Genomic DNA, 15,176 nt, shown 5'->3' with positions numbered 1-15,176 from the left:
GGGGGTGAGTCAGAAAAAGAGCAATTTCCTAATCGTCAGGTGCCCAGTCACCTGAATCCAATTTGCAACTCCCCTGTAGTTTTTACTGGTGACGCATAAAGCCCCAGGCTGAGGCTGAGTCCGGAGTCTGGAGATAACATTATCTTCAAACAGACCAGACCCCAGGAAACGATGTCAGGATGTCAGCCCTCAAACCTGCCTGGCCGACACCCCTTTCCTATATAAGAAAAAGCTAACCTGAAGTTAGGTGCAGTAGTCCACTGGAGACTCTGCCTCTTAGCTGCCTCTCTCTGCCAGTGCCTTTCTTCTTAAATAAACTTTCTAACTTCTATTCCTTTGGAGTCTGTGAATACTTTCATCTTCTGTGAAAGACCAGGGGTTAATTTCACGCCAGAACAGGTGACAAAGCCTGAACCTTGAATCATCCTTCTAATGTTTGCAAAGTCCTTAACCAGCACTGGCCCCACTCCTTGGTTTCCTCCCCTGAATATTGTGCAGGAGCAGGAAATAGCTGGGAGTGGGGGTGAGGTGGGGTAAGGACAAGAAGGGAGAAGAAATGGAACTTTATATGTAATAAGAACTGTTTTACATACTCGCATAAGTTCTTAGGAGGAAAACTGAATTCTGGTAGGGAGAGCAGGCACCAGGGTCAGTAAAATCAGGCCAGAATATTTACCCGGACCGTAATGAAGGGGAAGGGGCTGTATTCACTTGGAAAGGGCAAAGTTCATGGATTTTTGCCCTTGTATGCTAGGTCCCTAAGTGACTCCATACTGTACCCTAACACCCAGCTCCCTAACATTTTCTCCACCCATTATGAAGGTTGGACAAAAGGAGGCTTCCACTGGCCTGCCTCAGTTAGGCCTCTCAGAATACCTGGTGTACTTAAAGTCCTAATGCCCGGATGTTTGAAACCAGGTTGAGGGAGAGGCAGGGAACAAGCCTTTGAGCTGTTACTTTTCCAGGTTCTAGGCAGCCTGGGAAACCTCTGGTCATTTATTAAATGAGTGGCATCAAATACTTTAGAAACTGAAGACTTCCCGAGCCATAACGTAGGTACAGCCCAGCAAAGCCTCCCAGGCGGGCCTTCCCCAGATCCAGCACAGAAAAGGGGAGACTTTCCCCACTGTTTGGAAGGCCAGCTCACTCCCTCTTCCTCCCAGCTCTCCCGAAGGCCTGGAGAACTTAGGAAGTGTCCTGATCCTTGCTCCCTCCAACCCCTAGGCTCCTGGCACCAGGCCTTGCCGGAAGGTCGGGAAACCTGAGGGCCTCCATGGTCTTTGCCTCCTCCAGGCCAGGACCCCTTTATCCTCCCGCAGCTACGCTCCCACCGCGAGGCGTGGCCCTGGTCGCACAGCCTGCTCAGTCACTCGCAGGTTCGGGCTAGTCTAGGGCGGAGACTTGGGAGCGCCCGAACTTTGTGAGGAGGGCGGAGACCCAGACCCATGTTTAAAGGTCCGGAACTGGCCCTAAGGTGCCTCGACACACAACACCGGGCCCGACAAGCGCAGGACCCGGCTCCCCGTCGCCTAAGCTGCGGAGAGCCCGCCATGGGTCACTACCGCATCCGCGTGGCCACCGGGGCCTGGCTCTTCTCCGGGTCGCACAACCGCGTGCAGCTGTGGCTGGTCGGGGTGCTCGGGGAGGCTGAGCTGGAGCTGCAGCTGCGGCCCACGCGAGGCCAGGTCCGCAGGGGAAGCGGGAACCCTGATCCTGGCCGGGGCTGGGCTCACGGCGGGAGGGTGGCGCGGCGGCGAGTGACAGCGCCACCGTGCCGGCTGGGACTTCAGGAGTTGGACCGCCTGGGCGGAGAAAGGGTCAAAGCCAGGGCCCGGGGTGGGGGTGGGGGGCTCAGCCCGTTTCTACTTCCCCCGACCGTAGGCCCCGCAGCCTCCACTCCTTCCCCAGTTGACCCCAGGCCACTATTATGGGATCAGTGATCAAAGGGGAAGCTCGTCAGAGCGCGCGGTGAGAGCTCAGTTAGAGCACGGATGTCAGTGATGGTGCTCAGTCCTCAGGTCAGGGCACTGCGGGACACGCCCCGCGTCCCTCGTCCTCCCTGTGCCATGGGGCTTCTGAGACCCACCACGCAGGTGTCTGCAGGAGGGAATGAGGGGATGCTGTCTTTGGAGGCCTGGTCACTGGCCTCCATAAAGGATCCTCGCACCCCCAGTAAAAAGTCCTTTCCGGGGTCCCTACTGCTAAGTCTGGCTGGGTTCTGGTCCCCACAGGAGGAAGAATTTGAGCTCGAGGTTCCCGAGGACTTGGGGCCACTGCAGTTCGTGAAGTTGCGCAAACACCACTCCCTGGTGGACAACGCGTGGTTCTGCGACCGCATCACAGTGCAGGGCCCCGGAGCCTGCCCCGAGGCTGCCTTCCCGTGCTACCGCTGGGTGCAGGGCCAGGGCGTGCTGAGCCTGCCCGAGGGCACCGGTGAGGGGCAGCGTCAGGGACGTGGGAGCAGGGCTTGGGGGCTATGTAGGAGGGGCTTGAAAAAGGTTAAGGGTGGAGAAGGCAGCAAACGGGGGTGGGGGTGGGAGTTATAAAAGCCCAAAGTTATACACAGAATTACAAAGGTTGGAAGTGGGACGAGACAGGGTAATAAGCGATGTGTAGATCCCACCTCCCAAGAAGGTGAGGACAGGAAATGGCAGTTGCAGCAGTGCTGGAAAACTGCAGAGCCAAAGGAGATCTGTATGTGACTGGGAACAAGTTAGGGCAGGGACAGGTACGGGTCCACCATGGAATAGGGATGGTGGGTCATCCCTGAATGGAGACAGTTAAGGAAAACAAATAAATGATATGAGGTGGAGAGATGGTTTGGTTGGAAAAACATGGAAGACAAATGTGAGGGCAGGGGTGGGGATGAATGAGGACGGCAAAGATTGAATTACTGTGGGAAATAAGAAAGATGAATATAAAGACAAATGAGAACAAGAACAGTAAGGATGGCAACATGAAATACATGACTTTGAGCCAGGTGAGTATAAGTACTGTAAGAGCAGAAAGAAGTCAGTAAGTCATTTCGCCAAGTTACTGTGAAGCAGAGGAAGTTCCACTGCAGTCCTGGGTTGCTAACAATATATATCTTCAATAAATGTTGACTTTTCATCAAAAAAAAAAAAAAAGAAAGAAAGAAGTCAGTAAGTATAGGCTATGATGGTAAATCTAAGAAAGATGAAGTCAGGTAATGAAAGCAAACAGAACTTTTGAGGGCAGCTGAAAGTGTGGCAGGTGAGGTTCAAGATATGTGAAATTCACCAAAGCAATATCTAACAGACATAGCTGTGGGCATAGAGGTGATAAAGATTTTATCACCTTAATGCAGGCGATTTATCCAACCGTAGATATTGATGAAACAGGATCAGATAGGGAAAGATGAGTTAAGGGACAAAAAAGCGTGGCAAACGTGATATTTTTGTGTCGAGGCAAGAGATGAAGGCTGAGATAAGTGAAACCAGAAGTGCAAAGTTGGCAAAGATGAGATAAATGTGTCTGGGGAATCAACGAAATGAGGCCCAGCCAGAGATAAAGGCAACAGAGCACCACCTAACTCATGGACTGTGACTATAGAAAGGAGGGGAGGGCAGGCAGGGGAAAGCACAGTGTGGCCAATCGTCTTAATGTCTCCACAGCCCGCCTGGCAGGAGACAATGCCCTGGATATGTTCCAGAAGCATCGAGAGAAGGAACTGAAGGAAAGGCGACAGACATACTGGTGACTACCCACCCATATTAGACCCCCAAGTTGTATTTCCCCTTACCTGAATCTGCCCACATCGCTGAACTGGATCCCCTCCCTGAAGCCTTGTACCGGTCTCCTAGTTGGGCCACCTGGAAGGAAGGGTTACCCCTGAAAATAGCTGCAGACTGTGAGAATGATCTACCTCTAAATGTGAGATTCCACGAGGAGAAGAAGCTGGACTTTGAATGGTCACTGAAGTCAAGGTGAGGAAAAGCCTGGAGCTCAGAGTGGAATAAGGGCCGGGAGATTCAAGAATGGTGATAAATGGTTAGGAGCTGAAAAGTCAGCAAATGGGTTCATACCTCGATACCTGTCCTAGGGCAATGGAGACGGTCCTCAAGCATGTTTACACTCTCCTGAGCTCCTGGAACCACCCCGAGGATTTTCATCAGATCTTCTGGGGTCAGAAGAGTACCCTGGCTGGTCAGTGGTTCCCCTAGGTCTCTATAATCCCTTGATGTCCCCCTTTTGATGGTCTGCCCTTCACACTCCATAGTCCCCCATAACTCCTTGCCAGACGAGATCTGATCGTGCCTGGCCATTTCAGAGAGTCCTAAAAAATAAAAATACAGGGGCTGGATACGGGGTGGTCGTATGCCTGAATCACTGCAGTAGAGGTTGGAGGATCATTGGATTGTGGTGAATATCCTTCTACCCTCCACCCGACCCCACAGAGAAGGTTCACCAGTGCTGGCAGGATGATGAGCTTTTTGGCTACCAGTTCCTGAATGGTGCCAACCCCATGCTGTTGAGACGCTCCACCTCTCTGCCCTGCCGGCTAGTGCTGCCCTTGGGGATGGAGGAGCTTCGGGCCCAGTTGGAGAAAGAACTCCAGGTACCTCCTCTGCCCTCCATTGTTCTCCCCTTGACCCTGTCGGGAGGAGAAGTGGTGAAGGGGAAGGACCAACAATGAATCAGGGAAGGGAGGCTGTGATAAACTACTGTGATAAACCATTGGTGCAGAGTCCTCTGCTTGAAAAACCCAGAGATGATAAAGTATGGAGGGGAAACTATGAGGAGCTCCCAGCATGGATTCCCAGGGTGTAGCTGGGGCCAGAGATGTTATCAGGGACAGGGATATTCCCTGACTGATGATAATGCTCCTGATACCAGTGTTCATGGGCAGGGAGAAAGGGGAAGAATACACTGTCAGGGGAGGAGAATCAGGGAGGTCTCCCGGAGGAGGGCTGGGTTTGGAAAAGATGAGCTGAGCGTGAGGCAGATGAGCAAGGCAGGATGTGAGCATGTCCACGTACATATGTGTCTGGATTCGGTGGCAGTGGGAGTCAGGGGAACTTCTGTGGATTACTTGGCAGAAGAGGTGAGATTTGGACAGGGAGTGGAAGAGTGTTTGCTGAGCTAGTGGTAGCCGAACACAGGGAGACCACTGAGGGATGATGAAGGGGCCTGGCCATCTTGACAAGAGGACAGTTTCCATTGCCTATAATGCAAACTGGACTGAGAAGCCTGGTTCTAAACCCAGATCTACCACCACACATCCTGCACAAGGTATCAACTCGCACTAGACTGTTTCTTCATTACTTTAAAATTAGAGGGATTGGACTAGCCTTCCGGGACTGCATCCTGTCTTCAAGGGAAGTCCTCTACCCTCCATGTCCCATCTCCCTCAAACCCCAGAGAGAGAAAACAGCCAATATTAAATGATACTGCAGCAGCCATACACACACACACACACACATATACCTTTGTGAATATTTAAAAGAAAGAGGAGAGACTAGAAGGAAGACTGTATGCTCTGGTTCTGCCAAGAGGACTCTGGTAGTGATATAAGATGATGGCAAGCTAGACAAATGTCCTCAAATGTCTTACCAGCTTCACCCTGGCCCTCTGGGGGTTGAACTCTAACCATGGATACATTCCTCCCTTCCCCAGAATGGTTCCCTGTTTGAAGCTGACTTTATCCTACTGGATGGAATTCCAGCCAATGTGATCAGAGGAAAGCAGCAATACCTGGCTGCCCCCCTCGTCATGCTGAAGATGGAACCCAGTGGGAAGTTGCTACCCATGGTCATCCAGGTGAGGTGCTCTGGGCACTCCCCCTCCCAGCACTGCTCTCTATTCACCCTAACCTCTGCTTGCAGCAACCCAGCCCCCTGGCTCTTGGCTCCCAAATTCCACCCTCACGCAGTGAGATGTGTCCTCATGCCACTCTTAGCTTGCAGCCTGGTTTGCCCTGACTTACCCAGCTGGAGTACTCTTCAAGAGTCATAATGGCCTTTTGGACTTCTCATCTTGTGCCCAGAACTCCACGAAGGGCTTCTTAAAACACAGGTTGCTGCATCCCACCACTAGATTTCCTGATTTAGTAGATCTGGGATAGGGGCTGAGAATTTGCCTTTCTAACAAATTCCTAAGTGATGCTGATGCTACTAGTTTGGAAACACAATTTGAGAATTACTATTGAATCTCCCAGTAGGCTCTGACTCTAAATACCCACTGTCTCCTGAATATCTTTTCGCCCAAAGCTCTCAATAGTCAGTGAACAAGTACTGTCAATTATCTCACACATCCGGCTTCTCTTTTTCATTCTCCTACCCTAACTCAGATTTCCGTCATATTTCTCCCAAACCACTGTTAGGATCTCCATATTCGACTCCTGCTTTGAACCTGACCTACGGGGGTACTCACATGGCACGACCGCTAGTAAGGGGCAGAACAGAAGGGTCTTCATTCCTCCTACTATTATTGATTATAAATTATAACCTCCTGGAAAATAATGATCTTACTTACTCCTCTTTGTTTCCCCAAGAATGCTGCCCATAATGTGGGATAAAGTGGGAGTTCAATAAATGCTTCATTTCTTCTTCCCAGATCCAGCCTCCCAACCCCAGCTTCCCCACCCCACCACTGTTCCTGCCCTCAGATCCTCCACTTGCCTGGCTCCTGGCAAAGTCTTGGGTCCGAAATTCAGATTTCCAACTGCACCAGCTCCAATACCATCTGCTGAACACTCACCTAGTGGCTGAAGTTGTCGCTGTCGCCACCATGAGGTGCCTTCCGGGACTGCATCCTGTCTTTAAGGTAAATCCTCTACCCTCCATGTCCCATCTCCCTCAAACCCCAGAGAGAGAAAACAGCCAATATTAAATAATACTGCAGCAGCCATATATATATATATGATATATATATATATATATATATATATATATATATATATATATATATATATATATATATCTTTGTGAATAGTTAAAAGAAAGAGAGACTAGAAGGAAGACTGTATCAGTAGTTTAAGCCTTGTATTTTAATTGAGTCAAACCACTTAACATTTCTTCAAGACATAAGGGAACTCTCTGAAATTCCAGAGATCTGACAATCTAGCAATGGGTGTAGAGTATTGTTGGAATATTGTTAGTAAAACAAAAACCTTTCTTCTGCCTTAGAAGATTTACTGTTTAGGCAGGAAGACAAGCGATGCCTATAAGGACCAACCAGAGAACCCTATCTGGAACTAGAATCTGAAATCACACCAAAACAGCCTGTAAACATTATAGTAGTGATGGAGAATGTCCCACCCCAATGAGGAGTCTGCTAAGTAGGAAAAGATCAAAAGGCAGATCAAAACAGATCAAAACCCCAACAGGCTACCTGCTTAGGGGAGAAGAGGAGAAAGACATGCGAAGTGGTGACAGGAATGAAAACATTCAGGCTTGATGAAGGGAGGAAACAGCAGGTGAACGTGCCTGGGAATAAGATGAGAAAGAAAGGTCAGAGGTCTAAGCTTCTGCAATACATAAGAGCCCACAGGGTGGGCGTGTTGTACATTTATAAAAGAGTGAGTTCAGTATCTAGTGCTAGGCAGAAGGCAGAAAAATAAGACTTGTGCTTGTTTAAAAATGTTCTCAAAATCTTGATGACACTTTAGATATAGGGAATGTGGCAGAGAAGGGAAAACACTGATAGTTTATGAAATGAGGCAATTGTCAAAAACGGCAATGTCATGAGAAGAAGCCGTTTTAGAAGCAAACATGAGGTTTTCAGTGTTAGGTTCATGGAGTGTGACTTATTGGTAAGGCATGCAAGTGAGTACCTGGTAAAAACAACTGAACTGTGTTTCGAACTGGGGCCTACACCCCGACCCCCCAAGCCTGGCCAGTCGTAGCTATGGCCTCATTGAGTCTGGGGTGACACAGACAAGATGGAGACCAGTGTGATCATTAGAATCTTGGATGTTACTGATCTCATGGTGCTCCTGCATCACCATCTTCTGCTCATCTTGAATAGGTTAAGCCTCTATGCACACTTAAAATCTCCCTTTACCTATATCCACTCACGCAAACAACTTCAATCCACGGTGAACCCCCGAGTCGTTATCAGGACACACAGGAGAACTACCCTGCAAATGTCAGAAAGGTGATGTGTGCAGGATCTGGATGAAGACTGCTGGGTTGGAATGCTGAATCCTGACCTTAGTACTTACCAGGTGCTTCAATGTCCTCATCTCTAAATGGGGACAACAGGAGCTCCATCGTGGGGTTGTTCAAGGATGAAACAACATAACAAGGTGATATAGGCTGAAAGCTACAAAAGCCATTAGTCCTTGCAATTATTATTACTATTATTAGGAGTTGTTTGTCCTCGGGTATCTTCCTTCCTCATGTGGACTTTAGGCTTTGTGTGACACTCAGCATCTTTCATGAACTTTCTGAAAAGTTTCAGACTAATATGAGCTGCTTTGACATCTTGGCACCAAAGGTCTCTCTTGGGTCGTTCCCAGAGTCCAGCATCAACAACTCAGATAAATATCAACACTGTATGAAACTTGTATATAAACTGGATGAAAATAAATACAAAATACTAGTCTGAGATAAAGGGAAATGGATGTGAGGATCAGGTGGCCTTTTTTAATTCCTAAGGAAAGCTATTTTTTTTAAAAGCTACTAAAAATAGAGGGGGACTAACTGCTTAATTGGGGGTGGGGCAGATTTGATGACAGCCCCTCTGCTGCTGAAGTAGGTAGTTCAGTATGGCTCCTCTGATTCTGACTAAAGGTACCCACCCCCCAAAAACCAACAGTGAAGCAACCAGAGGATGGAGGTGTGGCTTTGATAATGAGTAGAGAGTCAGATATAAGCTATAAGAATAAAAGAAAATCAAAAGGGGCTGATTTTTAAAAGTCACCTACACGCCAGGTAGAAATAATGAAAATAAATGGTAACAGTTGCAACTTGGGGACTTCTGTATATACTACACCCTCTTCGTACATCACACACATAAGCATTACCACTGCCTCCTGAGATGAGGGACCCTATTATCAGCCCCTATTGACAGATGAGGTGCTACATAGGGGATGACACAGATGAGGTGATAGACAGGAGTTGAGACAGAGTAACACTTAGAGGAGAGGATCCATTACCTTGGATGAGGATCAAAGTGAGTGGTGAAGCGTAGACTGAAACCCAGGTCAGTTGAGCTCCAAAGCTGACTCACAGAGGACAAAAGAGCATGAGACTAAGTGATCAGAGAAGCAGAAGGAGACCAGCCTGCAAAGGCACTGGCAAGGAGGAAAGCATCAAGAGGAGAGAAGGCCAACATGCTGGGCACCACTTCCTGCATGTGGTCCTTCCATAAAGGACCCAAACATGTCCTCCATAAACCACCCCCTCCAATCCTCTCCATCCAGCTCCTGATCCCACACACCCGCTACACCATGGAGATCAACACGCGGGCACGGACCCAACTCATCTCAGATGGAGGGATATTTGATAAGGTAAGGAGGTCATGGGGCGTGGGGTAGCCTAATTCTCCAACTCTCTATGACCTCCTGTCACTTTTAAAATCCAAGACCAACCTGTGTGAGTGTCCTGACCCTTAACCTCAGCCTACATTATAACCTGTCCCTTTATACTCAGGTCTTTAAATGTGGAAACCCACATGTGAACTGCTTATATACATGTTGTCTTCCTGCTCAACGCCTCCCATCCCTCTTGTCCCAGGGAGTGAACACAGGTGGAGGGGGCCATGTGCAGTTGCTCCGCCGGGCCATGGCTCACCTGACCTACTGCTCCCTCTGTCCTCCTGACGATTTGGCTGACCGGGGCCTGCTGGGACTCCCAAGTGCCCTCTATGCCCACGATGCTTTGAGGCTCTGGGAGATCATTGCCCGGTGGGTGAGAGTGGGAGCTGAGAAATGGAGGGGCATTGGGGAGAGGGAAGCTTTGGCGTGAGGTCAGCATGTGGCAAAGGAACATGAAACAAGGTCCAGACAGGGAGCAGAAGACTCAATCCTGGGAGAGGTGAGGAAGAGTGAGGATTCCGTGGGTAGGGTCTGATAAGGAAGAGGCTGGGATTGGAATAGAGAGCCTAGGCCGGGAGAGCTATGGATGGGGAGGCTGAGGGATCTGGACGAATCAGGGTTTTTGTCAGGAAGAATGGTTATCAACCATGTATAGAGAATTCGTGGAACAAATGACCCACATTTCATTCTTTTCCTACACTAGTGTGTAGAAAGAGCTGGGCAATGTCCCAGAAGGCATGGCTTAAAGGATCTGAACACAGTGGCAGTCTGCTGGACAGAAAAAGAGTAGAGGTCAGAGGCTAGAGCCTTCTACTCTCAAGGAGCTCAGCTCCCTTCTCCTCTGCGCAGGTATGTGGAGGGGATTATCCAGCTCTTCTACCATGGGGATGACGTCGTGAGAGGAGACCCTGAGCTGCAGGCCTGGTGTCGTGAGATCACTGAGGTGGGGCTGTGCCAGGCCCAGGACCGAGGTGAGATCCCTTCTCAGAGAAAGGAGCTCCTCGGATACTGCTCAGAGCTCCTTCTCAGCCTTGCCCTTCTGAGGCCATGATCCCAACCCCCATCACCTTCTCTCCCTCCACACATGAAACACCTGGAACCCATTTCCACTTCCTAAGACTCAGGACAATTCTATATACCCAAGGATTCTCCTCCCCAGAGACCCTGGCCATCAATCTTTATGTCCATCCCCCATGCCTAGTCACAGTTTCCCCTAACCTGCCAGAGCATGAGGCTCAGTGAATCCCGAACCACAGCCCGTGGGGGATCTGCCCAGGCCCTTCTGGGGCTTGCATTCTCTCTTCGTGCTTGTCTGTTTTCCTACCTGAGGATATGAATGGGAAGATTTTTCCACCAACGCCCACAATGACCACTCTGTTTTTCCTATCTTCTTCTTGCTACTGCCCAGCATACATAGAGGGTCCAGGCATAGTACACACTACCACATTGTGCAAGGTCATTTCTAGGTGCAACCCAATACTGTACATGCTTTGGCTTAAACCCAAATTCAGTGCCCTCTTCCTTGGGGCTCACGATGCTTTGGCCAGTCCGGTCTCCCTCCACCCGATAGCATCTAGCCACTAGTTTAGGATCTGGTCACTAACTTTAGCACCCCCCCACCCCATCCACATTTAACCGCTGGGGAAGAAAGCCTTTCTTGAGCTCTCCTAGGTTTACCCTCCTCTCTCTCTCACACGTGGGCCAGACTGGACTGCTTCAAATCATCCTTCAGTCCCTGCTCCTCATACTTCACACCAGTATCTCTGCCTCTATGGAACAACTACAGACATTTACTGGGGAACCATTATGCCAGGCCCTGGGGATGCAATAAACCAACATCTGCACTTTAGAGGAGCCTCTCCCTGGTGAATCTGAGGTATACCACCCCCACCCTTCCCGGACCAAACTTTCTCTAGGACATCTCAGTACTGTCCCTTAGGCTCCACATGTCCCCAAAAGACTCTTCTTGATCTGCTTGGCCATCTTTTCCCCAACAAGTATTTACTACATTTGGAAAATAAAACATTCACATGTTAACTTTAATTTCCACTGCCTCTCATTCTCTCTCCCTCGGTTCTCATAACTCACCTTTGCCCAATTTCCCCAACAGACTTGTTAGAGGACATGTGCTAAAATTAAAAACAGCCTGAGATTAGCAGTCAGAAACCCAAGTTCAAGGTCAGCCTCTGCCTTTTCCCAATTATGTGTCCTGATAAGCAGTTTAATCTCTCTGGTCTTTGATTTTTTTTTTAAATCTAGAAAACGGGAGTGATTATATTTGTTCCACTTAACTGATAGGATTACTGGGTCTCTGAGTCCCCACCTCCACTGTAAAATGAATAGTCTAAAATAACCTCTGAGGAAAGCCTCTCTTGGCTGTGACACTAGAGATCTATGACTTCTCTTATTCATCACCTCATAACGCAGGCATTTGTAATTCCCTGTGTGAGAATAGAAAGAGGCAGTTCTAAATTCTCAACCACATTTTAAGGCATAAGATACTTAATCACTCCATCTTTCAGCCCCTAACCCTTCCACACCCACAATAATTACCATTTTCTGAGCACTTGTTACATAACAGGTGATTCTGATACATTATCTCATTTATAAGGCATCATTCACATTTTACAGGCAAAGAAATTGAGGTTCAGAGACGGTTAAGTAATTGGTCTAAGGTAAACAAACTATTTCGCTTGAGCCTGAATTGAAACTCATGTCTGATGTAAAATACTGGGGGTGCCATAAAAATGTATACAAATGGACACTTAGTCAATGTTGTTCAAGCAGCAGTTTGCCGTAATCAGAAGTGTCTGGATGCTGATGGTAACCACTTTGAGCACCTCTTGTAATTGCAGAAGGCAAATGTGACTTGTGTTCACCTTTTGTTATTGGTATATATTGAGTATTACAATTTTAACACAGTTTTCCTTTCTTAAAATGTGTATACATTTTTCCCTCTGTATATTTGAATAAATGAACAACCACCCATCAATTCCAAAACATCCCAAGACATCAGCCGCTATTTCTCTTCTCTGATGCTACAGCCTCTAAATCCTATTCCTTTCCTGCCCAGGTTTCCCTGTCTCCTTCCAGTCTCAGAATCAACTCTGCCATTTCCTCACCATGTGTGTCTTCACGTGCACTGCCCAGCATGGGGCCATCAACCAGGGCCAGGTATGGACAGCTGAAAGCCCAGGTCCCTGAAGGTCCCTTGGGATTCCCAAGGGAGAGACGGGTTCAAACCCTAAGTACAAGGATCCTAGGGTTGTACTTTCTTCCCCCAGCTGGACTGGTATGCCTGGGTCCCTAATGCCCCATGCACAATGCGGATGCCCCCACCCACCACCAAGGAAGATGTGACAATGGCCACAGTGATGGGCTCACTACCTGATGTCCAACAGGCCTGTCTTCAAATGACCATCACATGGCATCTGGGTCGACGCCAGCCAGATATGGTAAAAGAGGACTCTGGGGAAAGGGAAATGACAGTTGGAAGGGAAACATCAGAGTGAGAGGTTAGGGTCTTCAGACTAGAAACTGACTATCCTTTGTTTTTTCTTAGGTGCCTCTGGGGCATCACAAAGAAAAGTATTTCTCCGGTTCCAAGGCCAAGGCTGTACTAAACCAATTCCAAACAGATCTGGAAAACTTAGAAAGGGAAATTACAGCTCGGAATGAGCAACGTGACCTACCCTATGAGTACTTGAAGCCAAGCCACATAGAGAACAGCATCACTATCTGAGCTCTATGGTACCCCCACCTGGAAAACTTCAGATCAGCTCTAGGACTGACATTTCCATCTTGAATTTCACGGTTTCCTAAGTCTCTGCTGCTACCGTGTTTCCCCGAAAATAAGACCTAACTGGAAAATAAGCCCTAGCATGATTTTTCAGGATGACATCCCCTGAACATAAGCCCTAATGGGTCTTTCAGAGCAAGAATTAGTATAAGACCCAGTCTTATTTTCAGGGAAACATGGTAGTGCTCTATTTCCTCCCCCAACTAAATCTCCTACATCAGTATCCCACTAGCCCAGGGCGGCAGCAAACCTTTTCTGTAAAAGGCCAGATAATAAAAATTTTAGGCTTTGTAGGCCATACCATCTCTGTCACAACTACTCAACTCCCATTGTAGTGAAAAGCAGCCACAGACAATATGAAAATGAATGAGTATGACTGTGTTCCAATAAAACTTTATTAATGGATAATGAAACTTCATGTGTCACAAAATATTCTTTTGGTTTAATCAACCATTTAAAACTGAAAAACAAAACAAAATAAGCCCCCCCACCCCACCCCCCTTTTGCTAGAGGGATGTGCACAGGCTGCAGGCTGAATCTGGCCCTCAGTGGCAGTACCTCCTTGCCCAAAGTACCCTGCTCTAGCCTGAAGCACTGACCCTACTTGCAAATATCCAGAGAACACTTTCAGGGGTGGGTGGGAAAGATTTCTTAGAGAAATGAACTACCTTAACCTATTCTCCTTTCCCAGGAGCTAGACTTCACACGTTTGGTGACCAACTTAAAAATTCCTGACTCTATTCTCTGGCAACTTTCCCTCCACTCCTATTTCTCCTAATCACAAACGTACCCCCAAACTTCCTGGAATAAGAAAGGTTTCAGGGGTGGCCGTTTTGCTCAGTTGGTTAGAGCGTGGTGCTGGTAGCACCAAGGTTGCCAGTTCTATCCCCGCATGGCCCACTGTGAGCTGCGCCCTCTATTTAAAAAAAAAAAAAAAAAAAAAAGGTTCTTCTACGGAGGAATAAAAATCTTTGCCTCCAAATGACTTCCTTTCCCAAACAGTCTCAAATAAAAGAGATGAAATTCATCTCTCAAGACCACTTTCCCAGCCGCTTTAGCATTCTGGGGTCTCTCTATGTGTTCAGTTTCCAAGTTCTCTTTCACAACCCTTTTAGAACAATATGCAGAAAGTAAATGGAAAAATACCACAAAGTTATGCTAACCAGACAGTGTTTCTTTGTCTAGTTCTGCGGTCTTGGGATCAAAATGACCCCTCTCTATTATGTACAACAAGCTCAGTGCAAAACTGTGTTCTTCAAACACCCCTATTTGCCCAAGTAATTATTACAAATCTGTCTCTCTTTAATGAAGTATAAAATCTTTTTATTTTGGGAGGATGATCTATTCATATTTTTTAAATCTTGTATCCTACCTTATTCAAAGGACCTATAATCCGTTTCTTTAGTTTACAGTAGGGAAGCAGTGACATTTTTGTGTATGAGTCCTTTCTCCAGTACATTTAGCAGGACCACTCACCTTCACAACTCGCTCAGGATCTGTTTTCCCTAGACTTTACATAACGCCTCTATTTTTCCTGGAGTTGGAATCCAAAACTATTCAGTATTCCATGTTTGGTAACAAAAAGTTACTTAAGTATTCCTCATAATATCTATTTTTAAAGGTGAGGATAAGTAGAGAGGAAATGCAGGCGTTCTCTCTCGGTGTAAATCTGTTTCACTTACCATCTTCCCATCACAGGATACCACCTTAAACTACGTACGGTATCTGAGAGAAAAATCAGATAGTTCCAACCCTCTACTCCTAAAAGCCCATAGCCAAGGTTACCAGGAGCTCCGCGAGACCTGCGCTCTTTCCTAACCAGCAGCTACTGCCTTGTTCCTCGTCACGTGACCTGCCAACATTGGTCATGTGATA

The 15,176-nt window shown here is 47.7% G+C and overlaps 1 protein-coding gene across 1 annotated transcript; it reads left to right on the top strand.

Annotated features, from left to right (window-relative positions):
• Window positions 1-1,550: 1,550 nt before the first annotated feature.
• Window positions 1,551-13,711, top strand: ALOX12 (arachidonate 12-lipoxygenase, 12S type; the record flags this gene model as incomplete). Its single annotated transcript, XM_081027619.1, has 14 exons — window positions 1,551-1,685; window positions 2,232-2,433; window positions 3,636-3,717; window positions 3,825-3,947; window positions 4,064-4,167; window positions 4,419-4,579; window positions 5,638-5,781; window positions 6,577-6,786; window positions 9,389-9,475; window positions 9,702-9,871; window positions 10,352-10,473; window positions 12,576-12,676; window positions 12,787-12,957; window positions 13,065-13,711. The coding sequence occupies 14 exons, from the start codon at window positions 1,551-1,553 to the stop codon at window positions 13,242-13,244; spliced, it is 1,992 nt and encodes a 663-aa protein (XP_080883745.1). The 3' UTR covers window positions 13,245-13,711.
• Window positions 13,712-15,176: the final 1,465 nt, after the last annotated feature.

The sequence above is a fragment of the Rhinolophus hipposideros genome (genome assembly GCF_964194185.1).
Source record: "Rhinolophus hipposideros genome assembly, chromosome: 20".
NCBI classification, from domain to species: domain Eukaryota; kingdom Metazoa; phylum Chordata; class Mammalia; order Chiroptera; family Rhinolophidae; genus Rhinolophus; species Rhinolophus hipposideros.
This window is presented reverse-complemented; position numbering and strand designations above follow the sequence as displayed.